A 13,995-nucleotide genomic window follows, 5' to 3' on the forward strand; every position below is an offset into this window, starting at 1 on the left:
GTTGGGTTGGACATGGGGTGCCGCATACGCATGGTGGCTGGCTGCTATGCTAACTGGCTTTTGGCAGCATTTCACACCTGAGCTGTCCAGGTTGCAAGGAAGAAGCCATACCAATATGCTTGATATTAGATTTTCAAATTCTTGAAACTACAACTTAAAATTTATAAATAGTAGATACTCCAGAAACTGAACAATTTATACCTCAAACTTATGTTTTGAAATTATCTGCTTCAAAATACATAGACGAAGCTAGCAAGTCCTTAAATGTGGAAAACTATTCACTCAAAATTTACATTTAAGTAAATGGGAAAGTAATACAAGAAGGATAATTAGTTACACCAAGTTGAGATATATTGTGCATTTGCAGTTGTTCCTTGATTCCTTGCAAAAAAATCAAGGCAAAATGCTTTTGACAAACATGTGAGCCTCAAAGCCACGAGCCCATTTAGAGATGAAAGGGATGCAGCCATCTGAACCCCATGGGACAACGCCCTTGAAGCATTTGAGGCCTCATTGGAGCCTTTCAAAACGAAGGTAGATTTCTTTCTCCCGGAGTTCAGTGTGGTGATGCTCAAGTCAAAGGACGCAACGAAGAGACGCCTAAGATTAGTTGCGTCCTCTAACTTGAACATCACCACATTGAACTCCAAGAGAAACAAATCTACTTTCGCTTTGAAATGCTCGAATGAAGCCTCAAATGCTTCAAGGGCATTGTCCCATGGAGCTCGGATGATTGCATGTCTTTCATATCTAAATGGGGCAGTAACTTTGAGGCTCAGTATTGGGAGTTGACACTACTACAAAAGTGGTCTAAAGGCACGACCCAAAGATCACAAAAACAAAGTTCATGTCTTTTTGAACTACATTTTACACAAATATATAGTATTTGTGTGATATGAAAAAAGACACAATAGTTGTGTCCAATGACAACAGAAAAAGCATGTTTCTTGTTACTTACACTATTACGGCTTCAAAGTATGATGGTCTTTTTTTTTTTTTTTTTTTGGGTTCATAATCAAAGTATGATAGTCTATACTCTATAGACAGAGCACGGATATTGAAATTTGTTGTTTATGGATGAGTTTTATGTATGAATCTTGAGTTCTATTTTTTTGAGAATTTTGTTATGCCCAATATTTTGATATCAATTAAATTTGCTTTGATTTGATTTCTGGTAATTTTTTAGCATCTTTGTTTTTGTTCACTGAATCTGATTGTATGCAGTTTTGTCAGATTGTGTCTGAGTGTTCTTCACTGAATCTAATATTATTCTAGCAAGGAAGGAACAACCCCATATAAGTCATTACTTTACTTTCGTTTGACATACCCTAAACCCTTTATCAAGTTCAAGTTGGAGATGAAATGGAAACCAATTTCTTCATCCTTTGTCGAGTCATTTATCTACTTTTTATATTCTTAAAAACGAACGATTATACTACTCAAATATATATTTTTTATTTAAAAAGTATAGCGCGCAGCTATACTCTTTAAATATATTTTGGAGAGGAGATACCTCAAGTTTCAATACATTAAAATCTCACCCCATTGGCCATTCTTATACTGAATGCTGATGATATACATATAAATGACCAAATCTTAACCAATTGTTGTATTTATATTATGCATATGAAATCAATTCACTGTGCAAATGATTGGAAATTCCAAACAACATTAGATACATTGTTAAAGAAAGAAATGAATTGGATGATATGATACCATACAAGTTACCCTTGTCTTTGAATGATGTGTTCGTTAATGATATGATATGGGGTCATTGGAAAGTGGTTAGCAAAGAAAAAAGAAAAAGAAAGGGTGTTTGAATCGCACACGCCTTCCTCCACTCCAAATTCTTAAAAATGTTCATATAAAATGCTTTATTTGGCAACATATATCCTCATATTTTTTACTTATTTTTACGTAATTTGGATTTTTGGGTTGAAATGTTCATAAAAACAATATGAAAATAAAGAAGAAAAAAAATTCATGTATTGCAATGTATAAATTATGTACCTCAAGTTGCTCGTTAGATAAAATGAATGAGAGTTTTGAGGTGTTGTGTGGAATTTGGTAAACTGGATTTCTTCTAGAGATATTTAGTCATATACTCATTCTTAGCACTAAAACTATAAATAAACCATACATCATTTAATTTCTATAAACAAACCCAAAAAAAAAACTCAAAAAATGATAGTTGACCTTATTGAATTTAATTTTGATTATTAAATTACTTTGATGCCCCATTGAGTGTTTTGGGCTTTTTTATGAGGTTTTGGGGTTGAGTTTGTTTTAAGAAATCAATGGCAATTTTGTAATTTAAAAGAAATTAAAAGCCTTTTTGTTATGTTGTAAATGGGTTTTGGGTGTTTTTCTAAAGTCCATTTCATAAAAGGTTTTTTTATTTATAATTTGAGGTCCTATATTGGGTATTATAGTGAATCTCCCTTTTTGTTATTCATCATGTATATCGTGAGTGCAATATAGTGGCAAATAGATTAGCTTAATTGGGTTCATGTCTTGAGTTGGGTTTGTCAACCTTCCATGATCCTGCTGATAGTACTAGGTCTAACCTTAGTGAAGATATACTTGGAGTCTGTAGGCCTCGAGCCATTGTTTAGTTTCTCTGTTGGGCATTAGCCCCATTTCTTCACCCAAAAAAAAAAAAAAAAAAAAAAATAGTATAGCCGTGCAGCTATACAATTATTTTTTAAAAAAAAAATTTAAAAGAACACTAGCGTATAGTCGTATGGCTATACTGGAGGAAAAAAAAAAAAAACTCTAGTATGGCCGTGTGGTTGTACTATTTATTGAAAAAAATTGTAATTTTGGCAAGTTACAACTGAAAAGTTCAACCACTTTATATTATTTTACGATAATTTATTTTAATTATTTAATATATATTATTTTAATTTAATAATATGTGAAAATTATGTGTATAATACGTGAATTTTGTGTGTATTATTGAAAACTTTCTAAAAACCACGTGTATTAAACATAAAAAAAATACATACGTAAGTGTATTGTATGGTTGCTTTTTTTAAAAAAAACTTGTATTTTACAAAGGCTTTAAGACGTGTACGAAAAATGGAAGTATTATTAAAAGAATAAAAATGTATGTGTATAATACTAGTATTAAAGGGAAAAATACTAAATTCTTTATAGGTATAATAATTATGGAAAAGTAAAAATCGAAAGGAAGTATTATACGAGTATTATACTAAAATAGAAGTATTATTAAAAAATACATACGTAGGTGTATAATACGAGTACTAAACGGGAAACTACTAAATTCTTTAAACGTATAATAACTATGGAACAATAAAAAATCAAAAGGAAGTATTATATGAGTATTATACGGAAAACGGAAGTTTTATTGAAAAATTATACGTACGTATATAATACGTTTATTAAACGAAAAAATACTAAATTCTTTATATAGAAAATAACTTTGGAAAAGTAAAATTTAAGAGTATAACCACGCAATTATACTATTTATTTTAAAAAAACATTTAAAAAGGACCAAAGTACAGCCGCGCAACTATACGGTTTGAATATAATATAATTAAACAGTATAGCCGCGTGGCTATACTATTTATTAAAAAGAAAAGAGGGATCCACCTAGCGCTTAGGCCCTCACAGAAAGCAAATCTGGATGATTAAAGTCCAACTTAGTAAGTTACTTAATCAAGCTTTCAATGTTGATAACAAACATATGAAAATAACCTAAAAGAAAAATTGTCCTTTACATTCTAGTCTGGTCTTGAATGCCATTAAAACACCTTAGGAAAAGACGGAAAAATTTGTCCACATACAATTTTCTTTTTAGATCACTTTCGCCACTTGTAATTTGCCCAAGACATGTTTGCCGATTTGTCCGCATAATCCAAACCATAATATGCTTTTCGTGATCAATTGTTTAGGGGAAAATGTTTTTTATTTTGACCAAACTAACGGAATGAAGTAACTTGAGACACAAAAATAAAGCACCAGGATGGGGGAGAACACTTAGTTAATTAAACATTCAAGGGGTAAACTAAAACAAAACGCAAACCACAAGGGCATTTCAACAAATAAGCCTTATACTTGCTAACAAAGACCAAACTCATCTATCACTTGCCCTACATCAAAGCAAATACAACAGCTTTTCTTGACTAATTAAGAGGGCATTGAAGCAAATGTACTCTAAAATCAAGTGATACTCTTGTTTAGGAAGAATATCACATTATTCTCCAACCATGTGCATGCGTCACAAATTATCCGAAAGTTACAGTACTTTTCAATCTTCAAGGCTTTTAAAAACTGATGCCAGCATTAATTAATTCCCCACTCTTCCAATCCTCAAATTGACAGGAAACTTCACAGCCTTATTGCCATCTCCACCATCATTCCAAGCTTCCCTAAATGCCGCAATCACATCATCACTCAAAAGCTCAACACCCTTCTCCTTTGCTGTCTGATATGCAGACCATGACCTTATGTACGTGAAAAAACCATCCAAGTCCATCAACCTCTCTGTCACAAACTCAAAGGGTCCTGTGTTCTCTTCTCCATCCACTGGCGCAAACGGAAAATCGATGCTTCTGTACTTGTTGTCCACCAATTTACGCTGTGGATCCCAATAAGGGTCGACATCAACGGTATAGAATCGATCAAAGACGGTGTCTACGGCGTTGTTAACCCGAGGAACTGTATAGCACCATGCAGCAATGACACCATTGGGTTTTTTCAGCACCCAATTCACGCCTTGGTAGAAAGTAGGGAGGTCAAACCAATGTAGAGCCTGAGCAACGATCACCAAATCTATGCTTGATTTTGGTGCCAATTTTTGTTCAACCTCAGCTATAGACATAACTGCAGGGGTATGCTCATAGCGAATGTTGGGCAGCTTGATTGCAAACTCAAGTTGTTTTTGGCTTGTATCTGTGGCTATGACATTCTTGTAGATCCCAGCTAGCTGAAATTTAATTAGTTGAATGAATGCACTTTGGAACACACACAACTTATTCTATGGAATGAATTGACAATTATTTGGATATGTTTAAGACCTTTTAATTTCTTATGTTTTTAAAATGGATGTTTTATTATTTAGGTTACCTCCACGAAAACGACACCGTTTCTTTTTCTTATGTGGATTCTAGTTTTTCCCAACTACATTTTTCTCATGTTCGTATGGCTCTGACTTTGAAAACTTAAACACAAGGAAAGGAATGAAACAAAACTCTTGGAAATGAATGGAAACTTCACAAGGAATGAAAGAAAAATCTTAGAAAATAAGAGAAACTTACGGATCCGGCAGCCTGGCCGTTACCGGTGCCGACGTCCCATGCGAGGTCGTGGCAATTGGTCTTGGAGGCAACGTAATCAAAGAGCTCTTCTGGGTAATCTGGCCGAGCCTTAGCATATTGCTTTGATTGTTTGATGAACAGATCTGCCATATTTCTCTATTGAGTTTTTGGTTATTCTTGTGTATACACTTTAATTGGGTGGTTATCAAATTTATATAAAACGGACCACACATTGACTGACCAATCAGAACCAACTTGATTCATTTGGGGGGTATTAGGGGAAGGTGTAAATGAAATTGGCCTAGTTGTGGGAGGTGGAACACTTCAATTTTGGCAACTTCACAGCAAAACTTTGACGTCTTTATGCTTTCCATAACACACAATACTGTTGGGAATTTGTATTCTTTCTTTTGTTATCAAATCCAATTCGGACTTTTCTACCCGAAATTGAAGCAACATGTGTTCAATTTTTTTTCTTTATTTATACTTTCGAGCCTGTGAGAGGTTTATTTTATTTTATTTATATTTAAATTTATTTTAAAATTAAAAAAGATAATGGATAGTTGTGTTTAATTTTTTTTCTTTATTTATATATTTTTATGCACAACATGTGTTTAATTCATTGAAAGTGGGTAACGATTTGGTTTTAGCATTTTGGTGAAGATTTATGTTTTAACTGCTTGGTCTGTAAGTTTTTTATTTATTTAATAATTTCGTCACAATTTGGGTAGGAAAAAGGAATTTTGTTCCACCAAAACGACAGAGTATGACTTTCAACTTGCTGCTGCCATCTCACGTGTAGTTCTCATTCTTTGTTCTTCTTTCTCTTCTAATTCATTTGCTGCTGCACATGTGGGTTGCTCTTTTGGGAGGCTTTCCATTCTTCTTTTGGTGATTACGTTTGGCCATGGAGGCGTCACCCATCCCCACGGACACGTTTGGCAGTTGAGGCCACTGCTTTCCAAGAAGAAGCTGCTAGTTTCAATTGCTGCCGGAGTCAAATTGAAAGATCATCTGCAGGTCTCTCAGTTACCACTCTTCTCGCTTTTTATCTAAATTGACTATAGTCTATATGGATTGGCCAAAACACTGTTTTATTCATGACCTGTATCTTCCAGTTTGTCGTTTCGATTTTGAAAACACCAAAGTATTTTTTTGTTTTTGTTTTTTTCATAATAATTTGGATATACAAGTTGGGAATATGACAGCGGGCCACCCTAGATCATGCACATGTTACAGTGGTGACGAGACTTGTGAAATGCTGATTGGCTGTTCATAATGCATTGTCAACTTGGTTTTTCTTCAATTCCGTATTGCAGGGATATTCAATGTTGCCAGGATGAGGGGCACCCTTCGAACCAGCGTGTATACCCATTTCTTTCCTTCATCAAATTTGGCCATGAAAGAAGGAAAGAAAGAAAGGAAAGGGGATGGCTAAGAATAGGAGCTCCCAAAAATCCCTGATTTTGTGAGATTGGGCAAATGAGATTTTTACCATTATAAGATAAGTCAAAGGAAGGGAGAAGAAAGAAAGGGCAAAGCTTAGTCCAATTGGATAGAAACCATTAAGGTTTATTGGAAAAAAATAGCTTCCAACGGCTATAAATAAAGTCTCTTATTTAGTAAAGTCGACTCTCTCTGCGTAAATTTTACTAAAATAACTCTCAATCTTCTTCTCTGATACCGTTTTAAAATTAGATTATTGATCTCAAAACTTTTTACAATGAATTAAAATGCGTAAATTTTATATATTGTGAGTCAAGGCTTCGAATACTTTAATTTGGGATTTTTATGTTCTCAACACGTACTCGTGTGTGGCTGGCTGGAACAGATTATGTTAGGCACGCAATCTTGTTTGTTGCTGGAACAGATTATGTTAGGTATATGTTGGAGTACATGTGGTCAAATTGGGGTACAGGATATTTTTAGGCTTGAAAGTTTGTTGGTTCCATATTTTAAACTGTTCAGACATGGATCAATAATTTTTGTATATTATTTGAATGTTAACCAATGAAAAAGTGGTTATTTTAAGAGTCTTTCGATATGGGTTCAATTTTGAGTTTGCATTATGAATGTAGTTCATTTTTTTTTTTGACATAGAATTGGGTCGAGGGACTCAACAGACCAACCAAGTATGCAGAGTCTTGCCCATTGTTATTTAAACTTTTACATATATTGTCATTGTATAGTCAATTCTCCAAATTTTATTAATTACTGCAATCAATAAATTAATATTACATTTCTACAATTAATCTCAATTTATGCACTTTCAACCGGTGAATACCTTATGATGAGGTATATATGTCTTTGGGTGGTTTAATTTACCTGCTTTGTAGGTTTGTGTATACCTCCTTTATAGGTAATTTCATATCATATATCTCCTTCATAGGTAATTAACATTCATATGTATACCTCCTCCATAGATAAATAGCATTCATATGTATACCTCCACCATAGGTAATTTACTATTCATACCTAATTAACATTCATGTATGTTCCTCGTCCATAGATAATTATACCTCCTCCATAGCATTGTAAGAAGAAAAAGAAGGAAGAAGAAAGAAGAAGTTGAACAAGATGAAGAAGAAAGATTATAGGAAATTTATTTATTCATTTTTTGTATGAGCGCATATTTATGGAATTTTCCCAAATTAAAATGGATAGACAAGAAAATATTTTATAAATTCAAATCATAATGAACTAAAAAGTCAAATATAGTAATTGTTGGCCTAAAATTAATTTTCTTACCCGTTTATGAATAGCAATCAGAATCAATAATTGTATTAAGAATAATGCTACTCTTACCACTTTTGTATACCACATCTTTATACCATCTTATGTGGCAGCTGAGGTGGACAGCCACGTCAATTAAAATTATTTAATATTTTCTTTTCTTTTATGATTTATTACAGTATTTATTTTTCTGATTGCCTTAATTAAAATACACTTCATTGATTTAATTGATGTGGCATATAATATGGATATGCCACATCATGTGGTACAGAAATGTGGAATAAAAATGTGGTAAGTGTAGCATTTAAATCAGTCTTTCCCGATTTAAATCATAAGGGCATACTTGGAACATGAAAACAAATTTAAAATATATGATTACATCATAAAATTAGAAAAGGAATATAATCCTATGTGGTATTGAAGTCAGAAAACTTGGATTACTAACAATATGTATGGATTGCACCCAAATTCTATCCTAAAAATTGAACTTGTACCAAATTATTTATTATTTTAATCATAAACTGGAACCTTATTAAAATTAATAATAAATTTAATTGAGGTAATTGAGTCTTTCATTTAGTCCTTGTATATTAGAAACAATCTTAAAAGTTACAAACTATTACACCATTTAGAACAATAGGATTTTCTTATAAATCATTTGTTTTCTCAAAAAAAATAAAAATGAAGTGCTACGTGAAAACATACAAATGTTATTTTGACCATAAAAAAATTGTCATGCTGAAACTAATGAAGGTGGCAATGATAAGGATTCCTAGCTTTATAATTATTTTTATAAAATTTTTAAAAGTTATGCACCAAATGGTCATTGACTTCAAATAAGAGGGATGCAAAGCTTGTGTAGTCTGACACGTGTCATCCAATCCAACCCCACCCATCAATCTTTTGTTCGGGTCAGATGACCCGAATTTTATTCAAACAAACCACTCGTGATAAAACCACTGGGTACCAATACCATCCTCCGAGGAAGAGACAAGTCAACAGACTCATCCTCAACCATGTAAAAAGTCAACAGACTCATCCTCAACCATGTGAAGAATATGCTTCTGGTTTTGGGATTAGTGGAATGGAAGAACCGGTGGGAACCAATTTAATACCTACACAACAGATAAATCACCAATAACTGCTCCCAACCGCCAAAGCTGCGATGCAATCGCCACACCGCTTCTACAAAATCTTCGACAGAAAATCTGTGACGGCGAAAATGCAAAATAGAACAACAAGATGGATCAAAACCTTCGACTGTAAAGCCGTGAAGGATAATGCAGACGAATGTCAAAAGTAAGTGGTAGCAAAATAAGGACAATGAGTTTTAATAAGAGACGACACAGTTTAAAGCTTGTTAGCAGAAGAGGCCTCATGATACATTTCAGTTTATCATTATCTCAACCAAATGAGATAATCAAGCGATGTAGGCAAAATATCTTTAAATCATCATTGGCCTCACTTAATATATAACAAAAACATTGAGAGAGGAAAAGAAAAGATGCCTCAAAGAGTTAGAAAATAATTCATTGGAAAAGATGGACATGCAAAGCTTTGATCGAATGGAGAAGCACTGCATTCCGATCATCTCTGAGGTTTTCTCCAAACAAAAACAGAAACAGATGCGATGTGATTGTATGAATGGGAAGAGGAAATAGCAGCTTTTTGTTGTTCTTGTGTATACACTTGAATTTCTATGTTGGGTGGTTATCAAATTTATATAAAGGGTTTAGGGAGGTGGAACACTTCAATTTGGCAACTTTGCAGCAAAAGCTAAAAATACTTTTCTGTTTTTATGCTTGCACAACACACAATACTGTTGGGAATTTGTATTATCTCTTTTTTCATATCCAATTCGGACTATTCTACCCGAAACTTTGTTTATTATTATTATTTTGGTCAAATTCAGCTTTCAATAAAAGACCCACAAGCTGGGGAGGCACGTGGTAGACCAAGGCTAACCACGTAGCCCAGAAAACTACAAACCAATGACGCGAGCAAAGCAAGAGCACTGACTTGGTGGCCCATTCAGGCCACCCCGGGAGAGGACAAGCGCCAGGGAGAGACGGGGCTGAGAAGCCCATCTAAGATGCCTCACCCTCAAATTGGCGATAGCTGCTGCCACATGGGCAGCTTTGTTGGCAGTGAAAGGAATCCATGCCCATTGAATGGATGAGCATGTGTTTAATTTGAAAGTGGGTAACGAATTGGTTTTAACATATTGGTCAAGATTTCAGTTTTAACTGATTGGGCCGTAAGACTATTCTACCCGAAATTGAAGCAACATGTGTCCAATTCGGACTTTACGGAAATTTCAACTTTTCTTTATTGTGGTAGAGCACAAGCTTATTTTATTACCCAATTTTTACTAAACCTGTCCAATGCAAACCCAAATACAAAATAGTTTGTTAAATTAATGAGGGGTCAGTGCTATGGATTCGGATTCTCTGTTCTGATTTTCTTTGTTATGATCTGATTTATTTTTGTTCTTCATACGCCACCTTATTAAAATTTAATCTAACGAATTTAAAAGTTGACATATCATCCTAAAACAATAACCCAATTTATTCCAAGAATAATGCCATCATCTAGCTAACTAGAGTGCTAAAGAGAACAGAAAAGAAAAGATGTAGGAAATAGAATCGAAGAAGTATTTATAATCTTCATTAAAAAGACAAAAGATTTATAATCTTCCCATCAAATAAATGACAAACATAAATTTACACATCAATAATAAAAGAAAGAACAGCTGTGTTTCTTTGGCAAGCATTCCTATTGATATATTGACCTATATAAAAAAACCAAAGGAAAAACTAGTTAGTATTATACAATTAAAATTTCATAATAAAGGTATTACTAAGAGCATAACATACCCATGATTCCAGATGCCATCTCCAGTTTGATCAACATTTGAAGCTGTATGTGGCTTATCGATCATCAAGTTCATAGTCTGTATAAAGTAGTTATGAAAATTGATTATAATAAATAAAAAACTTACCATGACTTATAAAAAGGATATTATAAATCTTAATATACCTAACTCCGCACAATGTCATTTGAAACTTGCAAGTCTTAAAATTGTAAAGCGAAACTTGTAGGGTTAAGTAATGGTTGGAAACTATGTTGGGGTTCTCGGTAAGGCATCCATGATATAGTATTAGGTGCCCCGTGATCTTGTGCCTATGCAGTATTACAATAGCATTTTAAACTAGAAACATGATATGAGAACAAAAAATTAAATAATGATACTGACAAGATGTGTAGCTAGATGACATATGTTATTATCTCTTAAGTGTTGCATTTGGAGCTGTACCTGTTCATATTATACAAATTAAAAACTAAATTAATATAAAAAAATTATATTGAAATTGAACTTTGAATGTAAAAGAAGAAAATACATGTGACGAACGAGAACTAGATGATTTTTTATTCTTAGCTATGTTTTTTTCCAAACAACTTTTTATTCTTTTTCTTCCTCGGGAGGCTTCCCTCTTCTTTAATCCCTTTGCTTGGATAACTTTTGCACTACCCAAGAAACATGCCTCATTAGCACCATCTGTCACAGTGGTGGAAGGTGGCCCTTGGCCATTCTTATCATGTACTTGACCATCCATTTTTGAACTTAACATGTCTTCAATGGTTTTGCTTAGTTGATTCAAATGACTAAAAGAAATCTTATATGTTTCTTTGCTCTCAGTAGCTCGAGATGATATCATGGTAAACATGGAACATAAAGACCTGTATCAAGATGTTTGTTGTAGTTTCACATATGTCTGAATGTCACGTCCATGCATATCTTTCACACTTTCAGATCTTGCTTTTCTTGTCCACCTTTTAAAGATATATTGGTAAGGAATTTCTTTGACATTCATGTAATTAGTAAGAATTTTCAGTGCATGGCTGCACAAGAAACCTTTCATCTCAAACAACCTACAACTACAAGAGACATCACCATCTTTCTGTTTTCTAACATGTCGCTCTTTCGAGTTACCATGTAGGACAACTATATACACCAAATCCTCACCATCTTTGTCACAAGATATCATGTCCAATTCAAGTGATTTGATATACTGAGCTTGGGAATCCTTAAATATTGCTTTGGTATAAATTTTTCCTGCCTTAACCACCATTGAAATAGGTATTATCACCTTAGGTAACTTTTGACACAAAGCATACTCTGCTTCCAACTCCTTAGAGCATCTCCAAGGGAGATGTCAAATACCAAACATCATTTAAATTTGATGGCTGATGTGGCAATTTGATATTTAAACAGTTTTACACTCCACCCGATATGAATAAATAATTATTGTAACAGTCAAATCATTAAAGATATAGAAGAAGAAAAAAAGTAAAATTATAAATGAAAGTAATAGCCTATTGTCTTTAAAAATAATAAAATATTCATTTGACATCTTGCTTTTGGGATGTCAAAAATAACAGTTGAACCTCCAACCTTCTTTCCACATCAGCTTTGACAATTCGGTTAGAGTGATGTGATATGTTATTTCTAGCCGTTAAATGTCTATGTAACACTTTTAACATATCGATTGGAGATGCTCTTATATTGCTTATCATTAAGTACCCTTTCAAAATGCATGAAAAATTGCACCACATCATGGTCCACATTCAAATAGTCTTTTAAGGTAGCATTAAAACTTTCATTTATCTGTGTGGTTTTTACTTCTGCAGACCAAGACCACTTACAGTATGCCATTGCCCATTTCTTCCTTAAATAAAAAATGCTTTCTAACCAAGGATGTCCACGCACATTGTATTCATCCAACATTGATTCCCAAGCAACTAAGAACTCATCTTCCTCCTTATAGTAATCCATAAATTATGTTAAAACGCTCCTAACTCCACCTGTGCACCTAAATAAACTGTTTACATGTTTCATGGCATTTTGCATTATGTGCCATGTGCAAAGCTTGTGATATGTATTAGGCATCACATGTGCACAAGCCTTAGCCATCGTAGCATCTTGATCAGTAAATAAGGTTACGGGGCCCTTCTTGGACATGGCCTCTAAAAATGTTTACACAACCATATAAATGAATTGGCAGTCTCATCGTACAACAATGCTGCCCCAAAAATAGCAATTTCACGATGATGATTAAATCCCACATACACTCTGAATGGACGATTTGCTTCATTAGTTTTGTACGTGGTGTCAAAACACACAAAATCACCAAATTGACCATAATCAACAATCATCTTCGCATCAACCCAAAATATGTTCGTACTTTGCTCATCACAATCTAATTGCACAGCATAAAAAAATGAAGGGTTTTCCAATGCTTCATTCTGAAAATACTTTAGTAAGCTTCCTGCTTCTCTATATACCAATTTTCTTTGCCTCTTTGTCCAAAGGTAATTTTTTTGATCTTGTTTGATATATCCAAGAGATTCTCTTCCACCAACTTGCCTCCCATTAACTCATATGCCTACCTAAGTGGAATCCCAAATTCTTCTATCAAATCTACTTCAGTAGCTTGTGAAGCAGATATTCTTCTATGAGATGGTAACATATGAGTGCATTCTTATCTTACAAGAGGATGATTGTGGTTTTCCATAAAATGGCTAACCCAATACTTACCATTAGATTTATTCAACTTAATACTCATTTTAGCATTACAACTCGTCCTTGTTTCTACCCGAAAACTTTTAGTTAAATAATCTCGCTTATCTTTCGGTCGAAAACCCTCATTGCAACAAACAAATACTCTTGAAATTATTTGACCAGTATTCTTATTCTTGTTATGTGAATCTCTTCTAATACTGAATCCTACTCTTCGTCCATACTCATTATAAAAGTCATATGCAGCTTGTTCTGAAAGAAATTCCATATCACATATGGGCTTGTAATCTAAATTATCTTCACAGATTGTAGGCACTGAATCTTTCATTCGCAATCTATAAAATAAATATAATAATATTAATCTATCATACAATGATAACCGTCAAATTTATATTTACA

The 13,995-nt window shown here is 33.6% G+C and overlaps 1 protein-coding gene and 1 long non-coding RNA gene across 2 annotated transcripts; one reads left to right on the forward strand and one right to left on the reverse strand.

Moving 5' to 3' along the window:
- LOC18769956 (putative methyltransferase DDB_G0268948) lies at nucleotides 3,990-5,536 on the reverse strand. Its single transcript, XM_007202403.2, has 2 exons — nucleotides 5,283-5,536; nucleotides 3,990-4,951 (listed from the first exon to the last, which is right to left on the reverse strand). Exons 1-2 carry the CDS (start codon nucleotides 5,430-5,432, stop codon nucleotides 4,313-4,315), a joined length of 789 nt encoding a protein of 262 aa, XP_007202465.1. The 5' UTR covers nucleotides 5,433-5,536; the 3' UTR covers nucleotides 3,990-4,312.
- On the forward strand, nucleotides 5,660-7,318 carry LOC109950288. The gene is made up of 2 exons (XR_002272602.1): nucleotides 5,660-6,302; nucleotides 6,602-7,318. It is a non-coding gene; the product is annotated as an uncharacterized LOC109950288 (long non-coding RNA).

The sequence above is a fragment of the Prunus persica genome, chromosome G7 (assembly GCF_000346465.2).
Source record: "Prunus persica cultivar Lovell chromosome G7, Prunus_persica_NCBIv2, whole genome shotgun sequence".
Classification (NCBI taxonomy): Eukaryota; Viridiplantae; Streptophyta; class Magnoliopsida; order Rosales; family Rosaceae; genus Prunus; species Prunus persica.